The sequence below is a fragment of the Salvelinus alpinus genome, chromosome 25 (genome assembly GCF_045679555.1).
Source record: "Salvelinus alpinus chromosome 25, SLU_Salpinus.1, whole genome shotgun sequence".
NCBI lineage: Eukaryota > Metazoa > Chordata > Actinopteri > Salmoniformes > Salmonidae > Salvelinus > Salvelinus alpinus.
In genome coordinates this window covers 1542451-1563299 of record NC_092110.1, presented here as the reverse complement: position 1 = coordinate 1563299, position 20849 = coordinate 1542451, and the positions used below count along the sequence as shown (strand labels likewise).

The following is a 20849-nucleotide window of genomic DNA, read 5'->3' as shown; positions in this document are numbered from 1 at the left end:
TTGAGGACCTTCAATGCTGCATACATTTTGTGGTACCCTTCCCCAGATCTGTGCATCGACACAATCCTGTCTTGGAGGTCTACGGACAATTCCTTCGACCTCATGGCTTGGCTTTGGCTCTGACATGCACCATCTGTGCTGTGGGACCTTATATAGAGAGGTGTGTGCATTTCCAGATCATGTTCAAATCAATTTTATTTACCACAGAAGGACTCCAAATCAAGTTGTAGAAACATCTCAAGGATGATCAATGGAATCAGGATGCACGTGAGCTCAAGTTCGAGTCTCATAGCAAAGGGTCTGAATACTTAAGGCATTTCAGTTTTATTTTTAATACATTTGCAAACATTTCAAAAAACCTGTTTTTGCTTTGTCATTATGTGGTATTGTGTGTAGATGAGGAAATAGTTTTATTTAATACAGAATAAGGCTGTAACGTAACAAAATGTGGAGAAAGTCAAGGGGTCTGAATACTTTCCGAATGCACTGTTACACAACACTAATATGTGTACAAAGTTTTTTTGTGAAGAAATGTTTCATTTAGTTTTTTTTAATAATAAGTTTGTTAGCAACGTGAAAATCGTTGTGAAAATCTGTCGATTAAGGCAGCCCCCCGCACCTCTCTGATTGAGGGGTTGGGTTAAATGCGTTAGACACATTTCAGTTGAATACATTCAGTTAGACAACTGACTAGGTATCCCTATTTCCCTTTATCTTGTATAGAACAAACACCATGCACTACCAATTTACCAATGTACATTCTCACAACGTTCAACCTGCAGAGAGATGTGCCTCAGAGTAGTCTGACATTTGTCGTAGAATTACAACATTACTTTTATATTATAATGTATTGATATATTAGTACATTCACACTGTTTTTCTTAGAGGCAACAGAATAGGGTTCTTAGAACTCATGTGTTTGAGATTTAACGCTGACTGTCAATTTACAATGGCTTGGTGATAAGACAACATTCCATGATTAGTGTCTGTGTGCCTGTCTGTCAGTGCCAGGGTGACCCAATCTCCGGTTTATTTATCCCATATGGCAGATAAACTGGACTCCATCATTCTGAGGGAAGGGCTTAGTATCCTATGCTGCGTTAGTATTTCTGTATAAACAAGCAGTACATGAACTAACGACAGATATGTGGCGCAATGTAAATCTTGATGTCTGTCGCATGAGAGCACAATGTACACCTTTGTATAATTTCACGAATCTCTTCTTTGTCACAAGGACTCAGGAAGACTAAAAAAAAAAGAGTTGTAACCGAATCCTGTTTAATTGGGCTTTAACTCTACACCATTGGGTGACTGTTAACGCTCCATTACTGCAGTAATTAATAAAGTTCAATTGTTTTGAAGAAATCAAAAAATCTCCCCTTTGACTAGAATAATTACCACGACACATTCGTAACGGCACCATGCAATGCACCCTGGACTGAAGAGGCAGAAAGGTGTTAGACCCTCTTAAATTACATTTCTCTAGTTAGAAATATTGCTCAAATATAAATCAATGGCTAATTCAAGAGAAGACAACCTCCCGCGTTATGACATTGGCCATCTGACATGTATGACAGACGTTTTCGTGATCATGTAGTGAGAGCGTTTATCGCAATGCTACGTCATAACGGCCAAATTTCTGACTGCTTGAACGGCAATAGCTCAGATACACATGAAATGACCCAGGGATTTAACGTCGCACAGAGATGCATAAAAACAATATAACATTCAAAATGGGTGAATCTTTACTTGAAATGCAGAAAATCGGCAATCAAAACAAACGTTCTACCACCGTTACCATGTTGATTTTTGGGAAGCCTATTGATTCGGTGTTCGGACACACAGTATAAAGTTTGTATGTGAAAACTCTTTCTAAATTGCATACTTTGTTTTTCGAACTCACTTCACTCGCAAATACTGTAAGAGGCTTGCGCTACCGGTGCAGTGCTGGCACATGCGCAGATCAAATACACAATAGGAACACTGATTAAGCTGTTTACATGTCCTAATAATTCAAAACATCGATTAAAAAGCAAAAAAAAAATTGCGGCATATGCTTACTTCGATTTTGACCTCACACCGATTAAGATAAGCAGAGTTGGGTGTTTACAGTTTAATATCGACTTATTAGTGTGCATGTAAACGTACTCAATGTATTCAAGGTGCAGCACACTATATTCCAACTAGGGTTGCAAACACACGAAGTTGACCAATTACCTACCAGAACGTAGGTATTTTTCAAGGATTGTATGTAATCCATCACAAAACATCTAGTGGTCCTTTTGGGTACTTCAGATTATCACAGTTGTCTGTAATGATCTTTGGCCCTCTGTGTGACTTTATCACATGTAAAATAGGACAATTTAAGATGATAAAAAAATATTTAAAAAATAAAATCACAAGATTTAATGACAAAGCTATAAAACATCATACATGAACCATCAATTTAGTGAATAACATTGGTGTTTAATATGAGGGTTTCAGCATGTAATATCATTTATAATTTTTTTTACACATTTTTATTTGTTTTACTATGTCAAATTTAAATAATCATTCTATTTCCATGACTCCAACAATTCACCAATTTACTAGGCCTAGGTGTTTTGCCCATACCATGCAGCTCTGCATGGCACAGTGTGAAAGAGGAAACAAAAGTACAGGAAATGCAGAATTTACAAAAATGCTCAAAATGATGTTTGAAGTTGGACTGAACAGTATAAAACAAATCAGAATGGAGAAAACCACATTGAATTCACTTATAACGTATGTGTTTCAACCCTAGGGTCATGCACTAGCCTTAAAGCATATTTAGAAATTAAAACAATTTAAAAACCATAATACCATCAAAAAAATGAAAAATTCACACAAATGATATTTTGGCCATATAGCCAAGCCCTAGCCTTACCTGGGATTTGAGTGCCCAGTATTCCTCTGATCCATACTCCACATGTTTCAGAGATGTCATGTAGTCATAGCTGATCACGGCAGTCTACAAGGAAAACACAGTCAAAAATACTTATTTGTACATTCATGTGCTTGCATGGTTGTGTACTAACAGTGGATTCAGCCCGAAGTCGTTTTAATCAAAGTTTAGTTGAACCAAACTGCAGGCTTCATGCAAATTCTTGCCTACGACGTATCTTTCCCTATAAAATGACGTGTGTATTTTTTTTTGCTGTTTTGTTGAGCTGGGTTTTATTTAAAATAGTACCACCCACCAGCATGGCATTGTTTATTAATCAGAAACACCTGCAAAGTTGGCAAGTCGCGACTGACCTGAGCAATAGCAAAGATGGTGGATAAATGAATACAGTTCACTCAAGTCGTTTACCATTGAAAAAAATTGTCAGTTCCTGTCTACTTAGTGGAATGGGTCTCCCATAGACACCAATGCAATAGCAGTTGGGTAGGGCTGTCCAGGACACATTTTTATTTTATCTTGGTCGACTCTAGGTCGTCGGTTCTTTCAAACAATCGATTGGTGTACATTTTAAAACGTGTATTTTTCCCTACACTACTGGTCAAAAGTTTAAGAACACCTACTCATTCAGGGGTTTTACTATATATTTTTTAATATTTTCTACATTGTAGAATAATAGTGAAGACATCAAAACTATATAATAACACATGGAATCATATAGTAACCCAAAAATAAATGAGGTGTTAAATCAAAAAATATATATATTAGAGATTCTTCAAAGTAGATTTTAGATTCTTCAAATAGCCACCCTTTGCCTTGATGACAGCTTTGCACACTCTTGGCATTCTCTCAACCAGCTTCATGAGGTCGAAGCCACTCCAGTGTTGTCTTGGCTGTGTGCTTAGGGTCGTTGTCCTGTTGGAAGGTGAACCTTCAGTCCTGAGCGCTCTGGAGCAGGTTATCAGGATCTCTCTGTACTTTGCCCCGTTCAACTTTCCCTCGATCCTTACTAGTCCCACAGCTTGATGCTGACACCACGCATCACCTTAGGGATGGTGCAAGGTTTCCTCCAGATGTGACACTTCGCATTCAGGCCAAAGAGTTCAATCTTAGTTTCATTAGACCAACGAATCTTGTTTCTCATGGTCTGAGAGTCTTTAGGTGCCTATTGGCAAACTCCAAGCGGGCTGTCATGTTCTTTTTACTGAGGAGTTGCTTCAGTCTGGCCTCTCTACCATAATGGCCTGATTGTTGGTGTACCGCAGAGATGGTTGTCCTTCTGGAAGTTTCTCCCATCTCCACAGAGGAACTCTGGAGCTCTGTCAGAGTGACCATCGGGTTCTTGGTCACCTCCCTGACCAAGGCCCTTCTCCCCCGATTGCTCAGTTTAGCAGGACGGCCAGCTCTGGAAAAAGTCTTGGTGGTTCTAAACTTCTTCCATTTAAGAATGATGGAGGCCACTGTGTTCTTGGGGACCTTCAATGCTGAAGAAATTTAGGTACCCTTCTCCAGATCTGTGCCTCGACACAATCCTGTCACAGACCTCTACGGACAATTCCTTCGACCTCATGGCTTGGTTTTGGCTCTGACATGCACTGTCAACTGTGGGACCTTATATTGACAGGTGTGTGCCTTTCCAAATTATGTCCAATCAATTGAATTTACCACAGATGGACTCCAATCAAATCGTAGAAACATCTTAAGGACAATCAATGGAAATAGGATGCACCTGAGCTCAATTTTGAGTCTCATCAAACGGTCTGAAAACGTATGTAAATAAAAAGGTATTTCGGTATTTATTTTATTGTTTTCAATTTCGTGATATCAAATTGGTAGTTACGGTCTTGTCCCATCGCTGCAACTCCTGTACAGACTCAGGAGAGGCGAAGGTCGATTTTGTGCCGCCCCATGGGTCTCCCGGTCGCGGCCGACTGTGACCGAGCCTGAACTCGAACCAGGATCTCTAGCTGTGCCACTCGAGAGGCCCCCTGTTTTAATTTTTGTTATACATTTGCAAACATTTAGTAAAAACCTGTTATCGCTTTGTCATTATGGGGTATTGTGTGTAGATTGATGAGGAAAATTGTGTATTTAATCAATTTCAGAAAATGGCTGCAACTTAAAAAAATGTGGGGAAAAAGTCAAGCGGTCTGAATACTTTCCGAATGCACTGTATTCTATTTGAGCAGTGGAGACATTCTTTCTGTCCATCCTCATTGTAATATACTTGGAAGACAAAATGTTCCCAAACTGGAGATTTAAACAATGGAGAATTCCATTGGCTTATCGACCCCACCACTCACCATCGTACAGAACTAGTTCCCGGCTGCGCTTCACAAAAGGATCGTTTGAAATGCGGCAATTAAGATTGGAATTTAATTGCAACGTGCGCATAGGTTCTAGTTGTTTTAACTGAATAGCCCTTAAATGTTTTTTCAGATAAGATTCACTCAAGAGGCATACACTGCCACGTAGGCATAACCTATAGGCCTAGTTTTTACAACCCTAGTTTGTGTGGTTGGTATACTATACTGACCAGACTGATGTGTTTGTGTACTCATGGTTATGTGCTGTGGCCCTACAGTAGGGTCTGTGTGGTTGTGTACTGACCGTAGCTGCGGCCCGCCCGAAGCGGACCAGGCTGATGTCATTGGGGTCCAGTTGTTTGTTGTTGTAGTAGAGGTAGAAGCCTGACGACGCCACCACTGCCGTTGCAAAAGACGACACTTTCAGCAGCCGGCCAGCCATTGGAGGCACTGGGGGAGCGAGGAAAATATGGTCCAACAATATTACACTCTGGTATACTCAACTAATAATAAAGAAATACAGTTGATGAAGTACACACTGAACAAAAGTATAAACGCAACATGTAAAGTGTTGGTCCCATGTTTCATGAGCTGAAATTAAAAGAACCCAGAAATGTTCCTAACACATGAAAAGCAAATTTGTTTACATCCCTGTTAGTGAGCGTTTATCCTTTGCCAAGATAATCCAGCCACCTGACAGATGTGGCATATCAAGAAGCTGATTAAACAGCATGATCATTACACAGGTGCCCCTTGTGCTTGGGACGATAAAAGGCCTCTCTAAAATTTGTTTTGTCACAACGCAACAGAGGTCTCAAGTTGAGGGAGCGTGCAATTGGCATGCTGACTGCAGGAATGTTCACCAAAGCGGTTGCCAAAGAACTGAATGTTAATTTCTCTACCATAAGCCGCCTTCCAACGTCATTTTGGAAAATTTGGCAGTTCGTCCTAACGGCCTCACAACCGCAGACCACGTGTATTGCATCGTGTGGGCGAGCGGTTTGCGGATATCAACATTGTGAACACAGTGCCCCATGGTGACGGTGGGGTTATGGTATGGGCAGGCAAAAGCTACGAACAACGAAAGCAATTGCATTTTATCAATGGAAATTTGAACGCACAGGAATACCGTGTTGAGATTCTGAGGCCCATTTTTTTTTTTATGCATCTGTGACCAACAGATGCATATCTGTTTTCCCAGTCATGTGAAATCCATAGATTAGGACCTAATGAATTTTTCAAATTTGACAGATTTTCTCATATGAACTGTAACTCAATCAAATATTTGAAATTGTTGCATGTTGAATTTATATTTTTGTTCAGTATTTACTGTATATAAACCATTTCCAAACCCTTCGCACTTTCAAACCTTCAACTAATAAACAAACAGCGTTTACAAAAGTTTCAAACACAAAAGGGTACTTTCATGTAAAGTAGCTTTGAAAAAGACTAGGTGGGGAGAGATGTAAACAAGATGCAAAGTGGCGTTTCTAAATATTAACTAATATTCAAGTATTCAACTACTGTAGCTTGAAGAGGACAGTCTTCAATACCCGGTCACTGAATGTAGCAGCTACTGCATATAAATACATAGATTTCTTTAACAACTCCAGTGTTTCAAGCAATAGTCACCACTGTCATACTTCAAATGAGCACAAGCAGGCTGGCATTGAGTGACATGTGGAAGAGACACGAGCATGAAGCCAGTCTTATGTTGAGCGCACACATTTTAAATACTTCATTTGAATCCACTTCTCAAATTGACATAAAAAAAGGACACAAAAAAAACATTCCAAACGTCCATGTATGCATTGCAGTCAAAGCACCTCCTTCTCCAAACAGCTAGGGTGCCCACAAAAGCTGAAACAGAGCAGCCCTAGTTTTTGGCAGGCCCGCAATCTGGAGGCCACGCACTGTAAGCCAATGTACGCGTCCAAATATCGGTGCAACCAGCTTGCACCTACACCCGAGGCTGTCCAAGCGTGCCACGAGGGGCTGGTATTTAAGAAACGTGTCGGCAAAGACCTGCTCCATGCAGCCGTCAAATGAGCACCTCCTTCTGGCCTCCCCCCAACAACATCTGGCATATTTGGCACACAGGAAAACGCATCATCAGCAACATTAAATCATCCTCTTAACCACAAGAATGTTTATAAATGTGTGCTGTTGGTGAGACTACCTCGCTGTCTATCAGGTCGACAAGGCAGTCATGTCTAACAATGTACAAAACCTTGTATGAACAGCAACCATTCACAACAAGGGAAACAGAATCCATTACATTTGACTCATGAAGAATACAAAATGGGTCATGGTTTGCAGGGTACAAGAGTGCTAGATTATATTTTGTTGGTAGAACTTGCAGCCTCGGCTTAACAGTAGAGGTGAGAACATCCTCGCCAATGGCAGCATTCTGGTACAGTACATGGAATGGGAGACAGAGGTGTCACAGTCTGGAGCAGCAAGTTTCCCCTGCATACTTAGGCCAGTGTTGCCATAGCTGCATCAGTCTGATACCGAGGAGTGTTTTCCCTGATGTAGGAGGAGATGTTCCGTCATGGGTGACAGAAGCCTCCACAACACTGGATCCAAGGTGGCTTAGCAGTTCAGACGTCTTTTTCTGTTCCGTATTGTCGTGTCCTGTATATATATATATTTACACCTTTCTTCGCATATCTTTTATTTATTTTATTATCCAAGAACTCAACTACAAAAGCTTTCCTGCAAAAGCTTTCCTGCAACCCGCTTCACCAATTACAAAAAGTATTATTTACCTCAATCTGAAAATCCATCGTGGAAGCTAGCCAGGGGCTAATTCAGAAGCTAGCCTGAAAGCTAACCAGAAGCTACTCCGATAGCTAGCCAGAAGCTAATCTGTAGCTGCCCCGAAATTAGCCGGTTTGCTGGCTAGCGTTGGTGTTTCAGCTGCCCACGTTTAGTGGTCATCAGCTATTCCTTTAGCTCGATAATCTACCGGCACTTTTGTGCAACGCGACTCGGACCGGAGCATTCCGGGACTTTTTTTCTCTCAGTTTCCCCGGATTCCAGCCGCAGGCTCTGGACACTTGCACCTTGATTTCGCAGCTAGCTAGCTGCAAACCGTGTGACTATTGGCTTACGTCGACCCCGGAGCAAACTCAAATCATTCTGGAGCTAGCCAGCTGAGGAGTTCCATCACCATCCGGACCCGTTTCTTTTGTTGCTGCTGCAGATACGGAACCCCACCGGGCCTTCACGACTGACTGCCGCGACTGACTGCCGACGTTATCTGCCCGAGGGATTTATCCAACTGGCACCTCCGTCCCGACGTTACCTGAACGCTCATCTGAGGCCCGCTAATCGTTAGCTGTCTTATCGGCTGCTATCTGAACAAGTATATCGGACAACTATTATTATTATTATTATTATTATTTTTATTTTTTTCCTTGGGTCACTATATCTATTTTGCCAATTTGGATTGATCCCCTCTACCACACGGAACCCCACTACACGGAACCCCACTAACCTACCGACGGAAACGCACGAGGTATCTACAAACAGACCTCCATCCTATGCTGCTACCGATAGCCATATACCCGGCCAGCTGTCTGGATCGCCACGACCCCAACCAACCTCTACTCACTGGACCCTTATTGATCACTCGATTAGCATGCCTCTCCTTAATGCAAATATGCCTTGTCCATTGCTGTTCTGGTTAGTGTTTATTGGCTTATTTCACTGTAGAGATTCTAGCCCTGCTCTCTATACCATATCCAACCTCTCAGTTCCACCACCCACATATGCGATGACATCACCTGGTTTCAATGATGTTTCTAGAGACAATATCTCTCTCATCATCACTCAATACCTAGGTTTACCTCCACTGTATTCACATCCTACCATACCTTTGTCTGTACATTATTCCTTTAAACTATTTTATCGCCCCCAGAAACTTCCTTTTACTCTCTGCTCTAGTAGCTCTAGGCGACCAATTCTCATAGCTTTTAGCCGTACCCTTATCCTACTCCTCCTCTGTTCCTCTGGTGATGTAGAGGTGAATCCAGGCCCTGCAGTACCTGGCTCCACTCCTATTCCCCAGGCGCTCTCTTTTGATGACTTCTGTAACCGTAATAGCCTTGGCTTCATGCATGTTAACATTAGAAGCCTCCTCCCTAAGTTTGTTTTGTTCACTGCTTTAGCACACTCTGCCAACCCGGATGTTTTAGCCGTGTCTGAATCCTGGCTTAGAAAGACCACCAAAAATTCAGACATTTTCATCCCCAATTACAAGATTTTCAGACAAGATAGAACGGCCAAAGGGGGCGGTGTTGCAATCTACTGCAAAGACTGCCTGCAGAGTTCTGTTATACTATCCAGGTCTGTTCCCAAACAATTTGAACTTCTACTTTTAAAAATCCACCTCTCTAAAAACAAGTCTCTCACCGTTGCCGCCTGCTATAGACCACCCTCTGCCCCCAGCTGTGCTCTGGACACTATATGTGAACTGATTGCCCCCCATCTATCTTCAGAGCTCGTGCTGCTAGGCGACCTAAATTTGAACATGCTCAACACCCCAGCCACCCTACAATCTAAGCTTGATGCCCTCAATCTCACACAAATTATCAATGAACCTACCAGGTACCACCCCAATTCCGTAAACACGGGTACCCTCATAGATATCATCCTAACAAACTTGCCCTCCAAATACACCTCTGCTGTTTTCAACCAAGATCTCAGCGATCACTGCCTCATTGCCTGCATCCGTAATGGGTCAGCGGTCAAACGACCTCCACTCATCACTGTCAAACGCTCCCTGAAACACTTCAGCGAGCAGGCCTTTCTAATCGACCTGGCCGGGGTATCCTGGAAGGATATTGATCTCATCCCGTCAGTAGAGGATGCCTGGTCATTTTTTTAAAAATGCCTTCCTCACCATCTTGAATAAGCATGCCCCATTCAAGAAATTTAGAACCAGGAACAGATATAGCCCTTGGTTCTCTCCTGACCTGACTGCCCTTAACCAACAGAAAAACATCCTATGGCGTTCTGCATTAGCATCGAACAGCCCCCGTGATGTGCAACTTTTCAGGGAAGCCAGAAACCAATATACACAGGCAGTTAGAACAGCCAAGGCTAGCTTTTTCAAGCAGAAATTTGCTTCCTGCAACACTAATTCAAAAAAGTTCTGGGACACCGTAAAGTCCATGGAGAATAAGAACACCTCCTCCCAGCTTCCAACCGCTCTGAAGATAGGAAACACTGTCACCACCGACAAATCCACTATAATTGAGAATTTCAATAAGCATTTTTCTACGGCTGGCCATGCTTTCCACCTGGCTACCCCTACCCCGGACAACAGCACTGCCCTCCCCTCTGCTACTCGCCCAAGCCTTCCCCATTTCTCTTTCTCCCAAATACAGTCAGCTGATGTTCTAAATGAGCTGCAAAATCTGGACCCTTACAAATCAGCCGGGCTAGATAATCTGGACCCTTTCTTTCTAAAACTATCTGCTGAAATTGTTGCCACCCCTATTACTAGCCTCTTCAACCTCTCTTTCGTGTCGTCTGAGATCCCCAAAGATTGGAAAGCAGCTGCGGTTATCCCCCTCTTCAAAGGGGGGGACACCCTTGACCCTAACTGCTACAGACCTATATCTATCCTACCCTGCCTTTCTAAGGTCTTCGAAAGCCAAGTCAACAAACAGATTACCGACCATTTCGAATCCCACCACACCTTCTCCGCTATGCAATCTGGTTTCAGAGCTGGTCATGGGTGCACCTCAGCCACGCTCAAGGTCATAAACGATATCGTAACCGCCATCGATAGGAAACAATACTGTGCAGCCGTATTCATTGACCTGGCCAAGGCTTTTGACTCTGTCAATCACCACATCCTCATTGGCAGACTCGACAGCCTTGGTTTCTCTAATGATTGCCTCGCCTGGTTCACCAACTACTTCTCTGATCGAGTTCAGTGTGTCAAATCGGAGGGTCTGTTGTCCGGGCCTCTGGCAGTCTCTATGGGGGTGCCACAGGGTTCAATTCTTGGACCGACTCTCTTCTCTGTTTACATCAATGATGTCGCTCTTGCTGCTGGTGATTCTCTGATCCACCTCTACGCAGACGACACTATTCTGTATACTTCTGGCCCTTCTTTTGACACTGTGTTAACAACCCTCCAGGCGAGCTTCAATGCCATACAACTCTCCTTCCGTGGCCTCCAACTGCTCTTAAATACAAGTAAAACCAAATGCATGCTCTTCAACCGATCGCTGCCTGCTCCTGCCCGCCTGTCCAACATCACTACTTTGGACGGCTCTGACTTAGAATATGTGGACAACTACAAATACCTAGGTGTCTGGTTAGACTGTAAACTCTCCTTCCAGACTCACATCAAACATCTCCAATCCAAAGTCAAATCTAGAATTGGCTTCCTATTCCGCAACAAAGCATCCTTTACTCATGCTGCCAAACATACCCTTGTAAAACTGACCATCCTACCAATCCTCGACTTCGGTGATGTCATTTACAAAATAGCCTCCAAAACCCTACTCAATAAATTGGATGCAGTCTATCACAGTGCCATCCGTTTTGTCACCAAAGCCCCATATACTACCCACCACTGCGACCTGTACACTCTCGTTGGCTGGCCCTCGCTTCATACTCGTCGCCAAACCCACTGGTTCCAGGTCATCTACAAGACCCTGCTAGGTAAAGTCCCCCCTTATCTCAGCTCGCTGGTCACCATAGCAGCACCTACCTGTAGCACGCGCTCCAGCAGGTATATCTCTCTAGTCACCCCCAAAACCAATTCTTCCTTTGGACGCCTCTCCTTCCAGTTCTCTGCTGCCAATGACTGGAACGAACTACAAAAATCTCTGAAACTGGAAACACCTATCTCCCTCACTAGCTTTAAGCACCAGCTGTCAGAGCAGCTCATATATTACTGCACCTGTACATAACCCATCTACAATTTAGCCCAAACAACTACCTCTTTACCTACTGTATTTATTTATTAATTTATTTTGCTCCTTTGCACCCCATTATTTCTGTCTCTACTTTGCGCTTTCTTCCACTGCAAACCAACCATTCCAGTGTTTTTAGTTTTTATTTTACTTGCTGTGTATTCACTTCGCCTCCATGGCCTTTTATATTTTTATTTATTTATACATATATTTGTTTGCCTTCACCTCCCTTATCTCACCTCACTTGCTCACATTGTATATAGACTTATTATTATTTTTTTTTCACTGTATTATTGACTATATGTTTGTTTTACTCCATGTGTAACTATGTGTTGTTGTATGTGTCGAACTGCTTTGCTTTATCTTGGCCAGGTCGCAATTGTAAATGAGAACGTGTTCTCAATTTGCCTACCTGGTTAAATAAAGGTTAAATAAAAAATAAATAAAAAAACACAGAGGTCTGCCACAAATGCATCAGAGGCAGTCACTGGCTCAGTTTGCGTATCAGTTCATGCCCATCTGAGCTCCGGTTGCACGGGTCCGGCCAGTCTGACCAGACTCCAAAAACCGCAGCACGAGTGTCCAATTGGTCTTCCTCCTGAAGCCCAGGAAGTTGTCCTCATTGTCAGTGGCACATTCCCCTTCCGTTGGTCCAGAAGGAGGGAGGCTCTGGCTAATTCCCCAACTGTCGCATCGTCTCTGTTGAGCATGTTCAACAGGTGAGTCAGTCTGGTAGCAGTGTAAATCCACTCAACAGTCGGGACACACAAACCCCCTCTCTTGGGCTCAGGAAGAGAACGTCACGCGTGGTGTGTGCGTTTAAGCACAGCCACTTTCTCACCGCTTGAACGATGTTGTTATTAATTTCACTCAGAACCTACTTGGTATGTGCACATCGGCAAGCAGATGTTGAATCTTTGCTAGGACACCTCTCTCACAGCGTCTAGCTTCATGACCACAGGCAGAGGGGAAATGTCAATCATTTCAAGCCTGGTTGAATACTCATGGACAAGCTCCTCAACTTGTTCCCCCCCACTCGCTAGCAACATTTAACTCACGTTCATGATAGCTGTAATGTTTCATGCCGAGAGAACACTAGTGTTGGGGGCTTGTTCCAGCGGTTGCCTCCACTGCGTCTTTCATACACTGCACATTGTGTCTAATTTCCTGCCCAGACCATTACAAAAAGTAATCTGTGCAAGAGAGCATATTGTTGAGAACATGCTCCTCTCTGCAGGAGATCTGAACGTCATCATCGTCATCATACCCCTGCACTGGGTTCGGTCACCACACATGGGCTCGGGCACACTGGCATAGCCATTTCAGCCACTGGTTGATGGCTAGGATGTAGTAAACAGCACTCCATGGGCAGCCTGTTTTTATGCCAACCCAGAGAGGGATTGGTTCAGTCAGCTGCTTCCCACATATAACTTGGAGAAAAGAACCTTCGTACACATGGGATATGATGTCCACATAAGGCTGAAGCATTCGTATTTCCTCAAGTGCATCGATTACACTATGCGATAAAGTACCAAAAGGCATCTCTGAAGTCCAAAAACAGTGTAAAACTTTGCCGATTCATGCTTTGAGCCATCAATTCGTTTTTAATGCAGAAAACATGCTCATTCATTCTGTCTGTCTATGCCTTTTGTTTGGGAGAGAGAATGCCTGTATCTAAAAGCCATGGTAGTATGTGGGCGAGCAAGCATTCCGTGAACACTTTACAGACAAAGGGAAAGAGGGAATTGTCTCTCCATGTATACAGAACAAAAATATAAAATGCAACATGTATAGTGTTGGTCCCCATTTTGAAAAAAGCTTATTTCTCTCAAATGTTGTGCGCATTTCTCCTTCACCAAGATAATCCATCCACCGGACATGTGTGGCATAACAAGAAGCTGATTAAACAGCATGATCACAGGTGCACCTTGTGCTGGGGACAATAAAAAGGCAGTTTTGTCACACAACACAATGCCACAGATGTCTCAAGTTGAGGGAGCGTGCAATTGGCATGCGGACTGCAGGGATGTCCAACAGAGCTGATTGCCAGAGAATTTAAATGTACATTTCTCTACCATAACCCAGCTCCAATGTCACTTTAGAGAAATTGGCAGTACGTCCAACTGGCCCCACAACCGCAGGCCACGTTGTAACAACGCCTGCCCAGGAACTCCACATTCGGCTTCTTCACCTGCGGGATCACCCTTCCCTTCTATGAACTGTAACTTAGTCAAATCTTTGAAATTGTTGCGTTTATATTATTGTTCAGTATAGATGGATTATCTGGAACATTGTGTTTTTTAGTATTCCGTGGATAAGAACACCCAGCCATGAGTCAGGTACCTTTCCATTAATCAGACAGGCATTGAAGATATGCATGAGAGGGCTGGGGCCTTGTGGCCTTTAAAGTCTCATAAGTGACACCATCTGATTCACTTGCCTTGTTTGGTAGGGAAATCAACACATTATCTACCTCAAGGGTGAAATTGCATGTCTCTGGGAAAAAGCCTGGTTTTACCGTTTCAATTGCGTCACACCAAGGGGGTGTGGTCAGCAGAACTCTGGCATTTGTCATTCTATTAGTTCTGTACAAAGTTTTAAACGGTGAAACGTCCATGCAGCATCTGCATCCCAACCATTGATCTGAAATCAGTTTCATGGAGATATTAATTTAGATCTTAGTTTTTCAAGTGTCCTACAGTGTTGTTTCGGGTGATGTAAAGTGAGAGAATTTTAGAGCAGATGGTTGTCAAACAGTAACATTAAACGATGCTATAATATTTTGGGTTCTGTAGAATACTATCATTATGTGATCTTGCAAACATTGACTCTGCTTTGATCTAACTTCATTAAACGAGCACCATTAGCCTGAGTAGCCTGTTCTCCACGCATATAAAGTATAGAATATATACATGCACAGAAGCTTAATTTCTATTGATTTTTCTGTTCCGCAGCCACTCGGTTATAATAAAACATTGCATGCTTCTATGAAATCGCATTTGCCTAGTGACATAACCTACAATTGGGCAGAGCTGTTTTTAGGATTTCACCACATAGGGGAAAATATTTTAGCCTTTAATAAAATGCATTTCATGCAATTCTGTTATTTTACACGACAGAAGACATTAGCAGAATCTATTTTCGTACCACACAAATGACCGGAATGAGTAGCTACTCTGACAAACAGAGCAATGAAAAGAAACTGGTCTTGAATGCAAATAATAGCCCAGGCCAATGGAGACACAGATTTAACTAATATATATCATACATACAGTTGAAGTCGGAAGTTTACATACACTTAGGTTGGAGTCATTAAAACTCGTTTTTCAACCACTCCACAAATTTCTTGTTAACAAACTATAGTTTTGGCAAGTTGGTTAGGACATCTACTTTGTGACACAAGTAATTTTTCCAACAATTGTTTACAGACAAATTATTTCACTGTATCACAAATCCAGTGGGTCAGAAGTTTATATACACTAAGTTGACTGTGCCTTTCAACAGCTTGGAAAATTCCAGAAAATTATGTCATGATTTTAGAAGCTTCTGATAGGCTAATTGACATCATTTGAGTCAATTGGAGGTGTACCTGTGGATGTATTTCAAGGGCTACCTTCAAACTCAGTGCCTCTTTGCTTGACATCATGGGAAAATCAAAAGATATTAGACAAGACATCAGAAAACAAATTGTAGACCTCCAAGTCTGGTTCATCCACGGGAGCAATTTCCAAACGCCTGAAGGTACCACGTTCATCTGAACAAACAATAGTACGCAAGTATAAACACCATGGGACCACGCGCCATCATTCCGCTTAGGAAGGAGATGCATTCGGTCTCCTAGAAATGAACGTACTTTAGTGCGAAAAGTGCACATCAATCCCAGAACAACAGCAAAAAACCTTGAAGATGCTGGAGGAAACAGGTACAAAAGTATCTATATCCACATAACCTGAAAGGCCGCTCAGCAAGGAAGAAGCCACTGCTCCAAAACCGCCAAAAAACAGCCAGACTACGGTTTGCAACTGCACATGGGGACAAAAGTTTTACTTTTTTTTTGAGAAATGTCCTCTAGTCTGATGAAACAAAAATAGAAATGCTTGGCCATAATGACCATCGTTATGTTTGGAGGACGCTTGTAAGTTGAAGAACACCATCCCAACCGTGAAGCATGGGGGTGGTAGCATCATGTTGTGGGGGTGCTTTGCTGCAGGAGGGACTGGTGCACTTCACAAAATAGATGGCGTCATGAGGAAGGAACATTGTGTGGATATATTGAAGCAACATCTCAAGACATCAGTCAGTAAGTTAAAGCTTGGTCGCAAATGGGTCTTCCAAATGGACAATGACCCCAAGCATACTTCCAAAGTTGTGGCAAAATGGCTTAAGGACAACAAAGTCAAGGTATTGGAGTGGCCATCACAAAGCCCTGACCTCAATCCTATAGGAAATTTGTGGGCAGAACTGAAAAAGCATGACTCAGTTACACCAGCTCTGTAGGAGGAATGGGCCAAAAATTCACCCAACTTATTGTGTGGAGCTTATGGAGGGCTACCTGAAACGTTTGACCCAAGTTAAACAATTTAAAGGCGATGCTACCAAGTACTAATTGAGTACATGTAAACTTCTGACCCACTGGGAATGTGATGAAATAAATAAAAGCTGAAATAAATCACTCTCTACACTATTATTCTGACATTTCACATTCTTAAAATAAAGTGGTGATCCTAACTGATCTAAGACAGGGAATGTTTTCTTGATTAAATGTCAGGAATTGTGAAAAACTGAGTTTAAATGCATTTGGCTAAGGTGTATGTAAACTTCTTACTTCAACTGTATGTATGTATGTATGTATGTACACATACAGTGGGGAGAACAAGTATTTGATACACTGCCGATTTTGCAGGTTTTCCTACTTACAAAGCATGTAGAGGTCTGTAATTTTTATCATAGGTACACTTCAACTATGAGAGACGGAATCTAAAACAAAAATCCAGAAAATCACATTGTATGATTTTTAAGTAATTAATTTGCATTTTATTGCATGACATAAGTATTTGATACATCAGAAAAGCAGAACTTAATATTTGGTACAGAAACCTTTGTTTGCAATTACAGAGATCATACGTTTCCTGTAGTTCTTGACTAGGTTTGCACACACTGCAGCAGGGATTTTGGCCCACTTCTCCCTACAGATCTTCTCCAGATCCTTCAGGTTTCGGGGCTGTCGCTGGGCAATACGGACTTTCAGCTCCCTCCAAAGATTTTCTATTGGGTTCAGGTCTGGAGACTGGCTAGGCCACTCCAGGACCTTGAGATGCTTCTTACGGAGCCACTCCTTAGTTGCAATGGCTGTGTGCTTCGTGTCGTTGTCATGCTGGAAGACCCAGCCACGACCCATCTTCAATGCTCTTACTGAGGGAAGGAGGTTGTTGGCCAAGATCTCGCGATACATGGCCCCATCCATCCTCCCCTCAATACGGTGCAGTCGTCCTGTCCCCTTTGCAGAAAAGCATCCCCAAAGAATGATGTTTCCACCTCCATGCTTCACGGTTGGGATGGTGTTCTTGGGGTTGTACTCATACTTCTTCTTCCTCCAAACACGGCGAGTGGAGTTAGACCAAAAAGCTCTATTTTTGTCTCATCAGACCACATGACCTTCTCCCATTCCTCCTCTGGATCATCCAGATGGTCATTGGCAAACTTCAGACGGGCCTGGACATGCACTGGCTTAAGCAGGGGGACCTTGCGTGCGCTGCAGGATTTTAATCCATGACGGCGTAGTGTGTTACTAATGGTTTTCTTTGAGACTGTGGTCCCAGCTCTCTTCAGGTCATTGACCAGGTCCTGCCGTGTAGTTCTGGGCTGATCCCTCACCTTCCTCATGATCATTGATGCCCCACGAGGTGAAATCTTGCATGGAGCCCCAGACCGAGGGTGATTGACCGTCATCTTGAACTTCTTCCATTTTCTAATAATTGCGCCAACAGTTGTTTCCTTCTCACCAAGCTGCTTGCCTATTGTCCTGTAGCCCATCCCAGCCTTGTGCAGGTCTACAATTTTATCCCTGATGTCCTTACACAGCTCTCTGGTCTTGGCCATTGTGGAGAGGTTGGAATCTGTTTGATTGAGTGTGTGGACAGGTGTCTTTTATACAGGTAACGAGTTCAAACAGGTGCAGTTAATACAGGTAATGAGTGGAGAACAGGAGGGCTTCTTAAAGAAAAACTAACAGGTCTGTGAGAGCCGGAATTCTTACTGGTTGGTAGGTGATCAAATACTTATGTCATGCAATAAAATGCAAATTAATTATTTAAAAATCATACAATGTGATTTTCTGGATTTTTGTTTTAGATTCCGTCTCTCACAGTTGAAGTGTACCTATGATAAAAAATTACAGACCTCTACATGCTTTGTAAGTAGGAAAACCTGCAAAATCGGCAGTGTATCAAATACTTGTTCTCCCCACTGTACATGTTGTTTGGGGTCACTCTGAAATGTCCTTGTTTTGAAAGAAAAGCACATTTTGTCCATTAAAATAACATCAAAATGATCAGAAATACAGTTCAGACATTGTTAATGTTGTAAATGACTATTGTAGCTGGAAACAGCAGATTTTTTATGGAATATCTACATAGGCATACAGAGGCCCATCAACAACCATCACTCCTGTGTTCCAATGGCACGTTGTGTTAGCTAATCCAAGTTTATCATTTTAAAAAGGCTAATTGATCATTAGAAAACCCTTTTGCAATTATGTTAGCACAGCTGAAAACTGTTGTTCTGATTAAAGAAGCAATAAAACTGGCCTTCTTTAGACGATTTCAGTATCTGGAGTGTCAGCATTTGTGAGTTTGATTACAGGCTCAAAATGGCCCGAAACATAGTACTTACTTTTTAAACTCGTCAGTCTATTCTTGTTCTTAGAAATGAAGGCTATTCCATGCGAGAAATTGCCAAGAACCTGAAGATCTCATACAACGCTGTGTACTACTACCTTCACAGAACAGCGCAAACTGTCTCTAACCAGAATAGAAAGAGGAGTGGGAGGCCCCGGTGCACAACTGAGCAAGAGGACAAGTACATTAGAGTGTCTAGCTTGAGAAACAGACACCTCAAGTCCTCAACTGGCAGCTTCATTAAATAGTACCTGCAAAACACCAGTCTCAATGTCAACAGTAAAGAGGCGACTCCGGGATGCTGGCCTTCTAGGCAGATAAAAATCTGCCATTTCCAGCTACAATAGTCATTTACAACGTCTCTCCACTGTATTTCTGATCAATTTGATGTTATTTTAAATGGACAAAAAAAATGCTTTTCTTTCAAAAACAAGGACATTTTTTAAGTGACCCCAAACTTTTGAACGGTAGTGTACATAGACATAGGAACTAGTTGTTCTTGTTGTATATCCCCATCCCTGAGTGCCTAGAACTCTTACTGCACATAGGGCTCCCTCCCATCCTTTCCCCAGTCCCCTCAGATCACTATTCCCCCAGTACTAACTCAGACAAGCCTACATACAAAAATTGCAGTGAGAATTTTTTTTACAAAATAGAGCTGCATAACATTTACATAGAGCGCTCAGATCGTATTTACATATGAATAAGGTTTTAGATACATCACTTATTACAAATCAACCGATCCAACTTATAGAAGAAAAAATATATATTTAAAACCCCACATCAAAAGTCACCCCATATTGCACACACTCTATACAGCAGAATCTAGTAGGTCTATGAAGTCTCCCCATATTGCACACACTCTATACAGCAGAATCTAGTAGGTCTATGAAGTCTCCCCATATTGCACACACTCTATACAGCAGAATCTAGTAGGTCTATGAAGTCTCCCCATATTGCACACACTCTATACAGCAGAATCTAGTAGGTCTATGAAGTCTCCCCATATTGCACACACTCTATACAGCAGAATCTAGTAGGTCTATGAAGTCTCCCCATATTGCACACACTCTATACAGCAGAATCTAGTAGGTCTATGAAGTCTCCCCATATTGCACACACTCTATACAGCAGAATCTAGTAGGTCTATGAAGTCTCCCCATATTGCACACACTCTATACAGCAGAATCTAGTAGGTCTATGAAGTCTCCCCATATTGCACACACTCTATACAGCAGAATCTAGTAGGTCTATGAAGTCTCCCCATATTGCACACACTCTATACAGCAGAATCTAGTAGGTCTATGAAGTCTCCCCATATTGCACACACTCTATACAGCAGAATCTAGTAGGTCTATGAAGTCCCCCATATTGCACACACTCTATACAGCAGAATCTAGTAGGTCTATGAAGTCTCCCCAAACACAGAATGTTTCTTCCGTATATTGTATGTTATCCTTTCACACGGAATGTACGAGGACACCTTCCTTTGCAACATTTGTTTGTTCGGAGGGGAATTACTCTTCCAATTAAGAGTTATACAATTAATCAGCTATAAATTGCTAATTTAACAAATGCATCTTTATAATTGACTTGTAGTTGGCAAGAGAGCCTCATCACCTAAAAGTACTAGGGAAGGAATTATTGGAATATTCATAAGAGGTCACTTGAGATGTGATCTGAAATATGACCTCCCAATACATTTCAAAAACATGTGCATTCGTAAAGTATTCAGACCCCTTCACTTTTTCCATATTTTGTTACAGCCTTATTCTAAAATGGATTA

At 42.3% G+C, this 20849-nt stretch overlaps 1 protein-coding gene across 1 annotated transcript in view; it reads right to left on the bottom strand.

Moving 5' to 3' along the window:
• Nucleotides 1-20849, bottom strand: part of adck1 (aarF domain containing kinase 1) — a 173812-nt gene that overhangs the window by 149511 nt on the left and 3452 nt on the right. Inside the window, exons 2-3 of the mRNA XM_071365126.1 lie at nucleotides 5531-5676; nucleotides 2906-2989 (exon numbers count right to left, since the gene is read on the bottom strand). Coding sequence (XP_071221227.1) covers nucleotides 2906-2989; nucleotides 5531-5668 — 222 coding nt within the window. The 5' untranslated portion in view covers nucleotides 5669-5676. The remainder of the gene's footprint in view (nucleotides 1-2905; nucleotides 2990-5530; nucleotides 5677-20849) is intronic.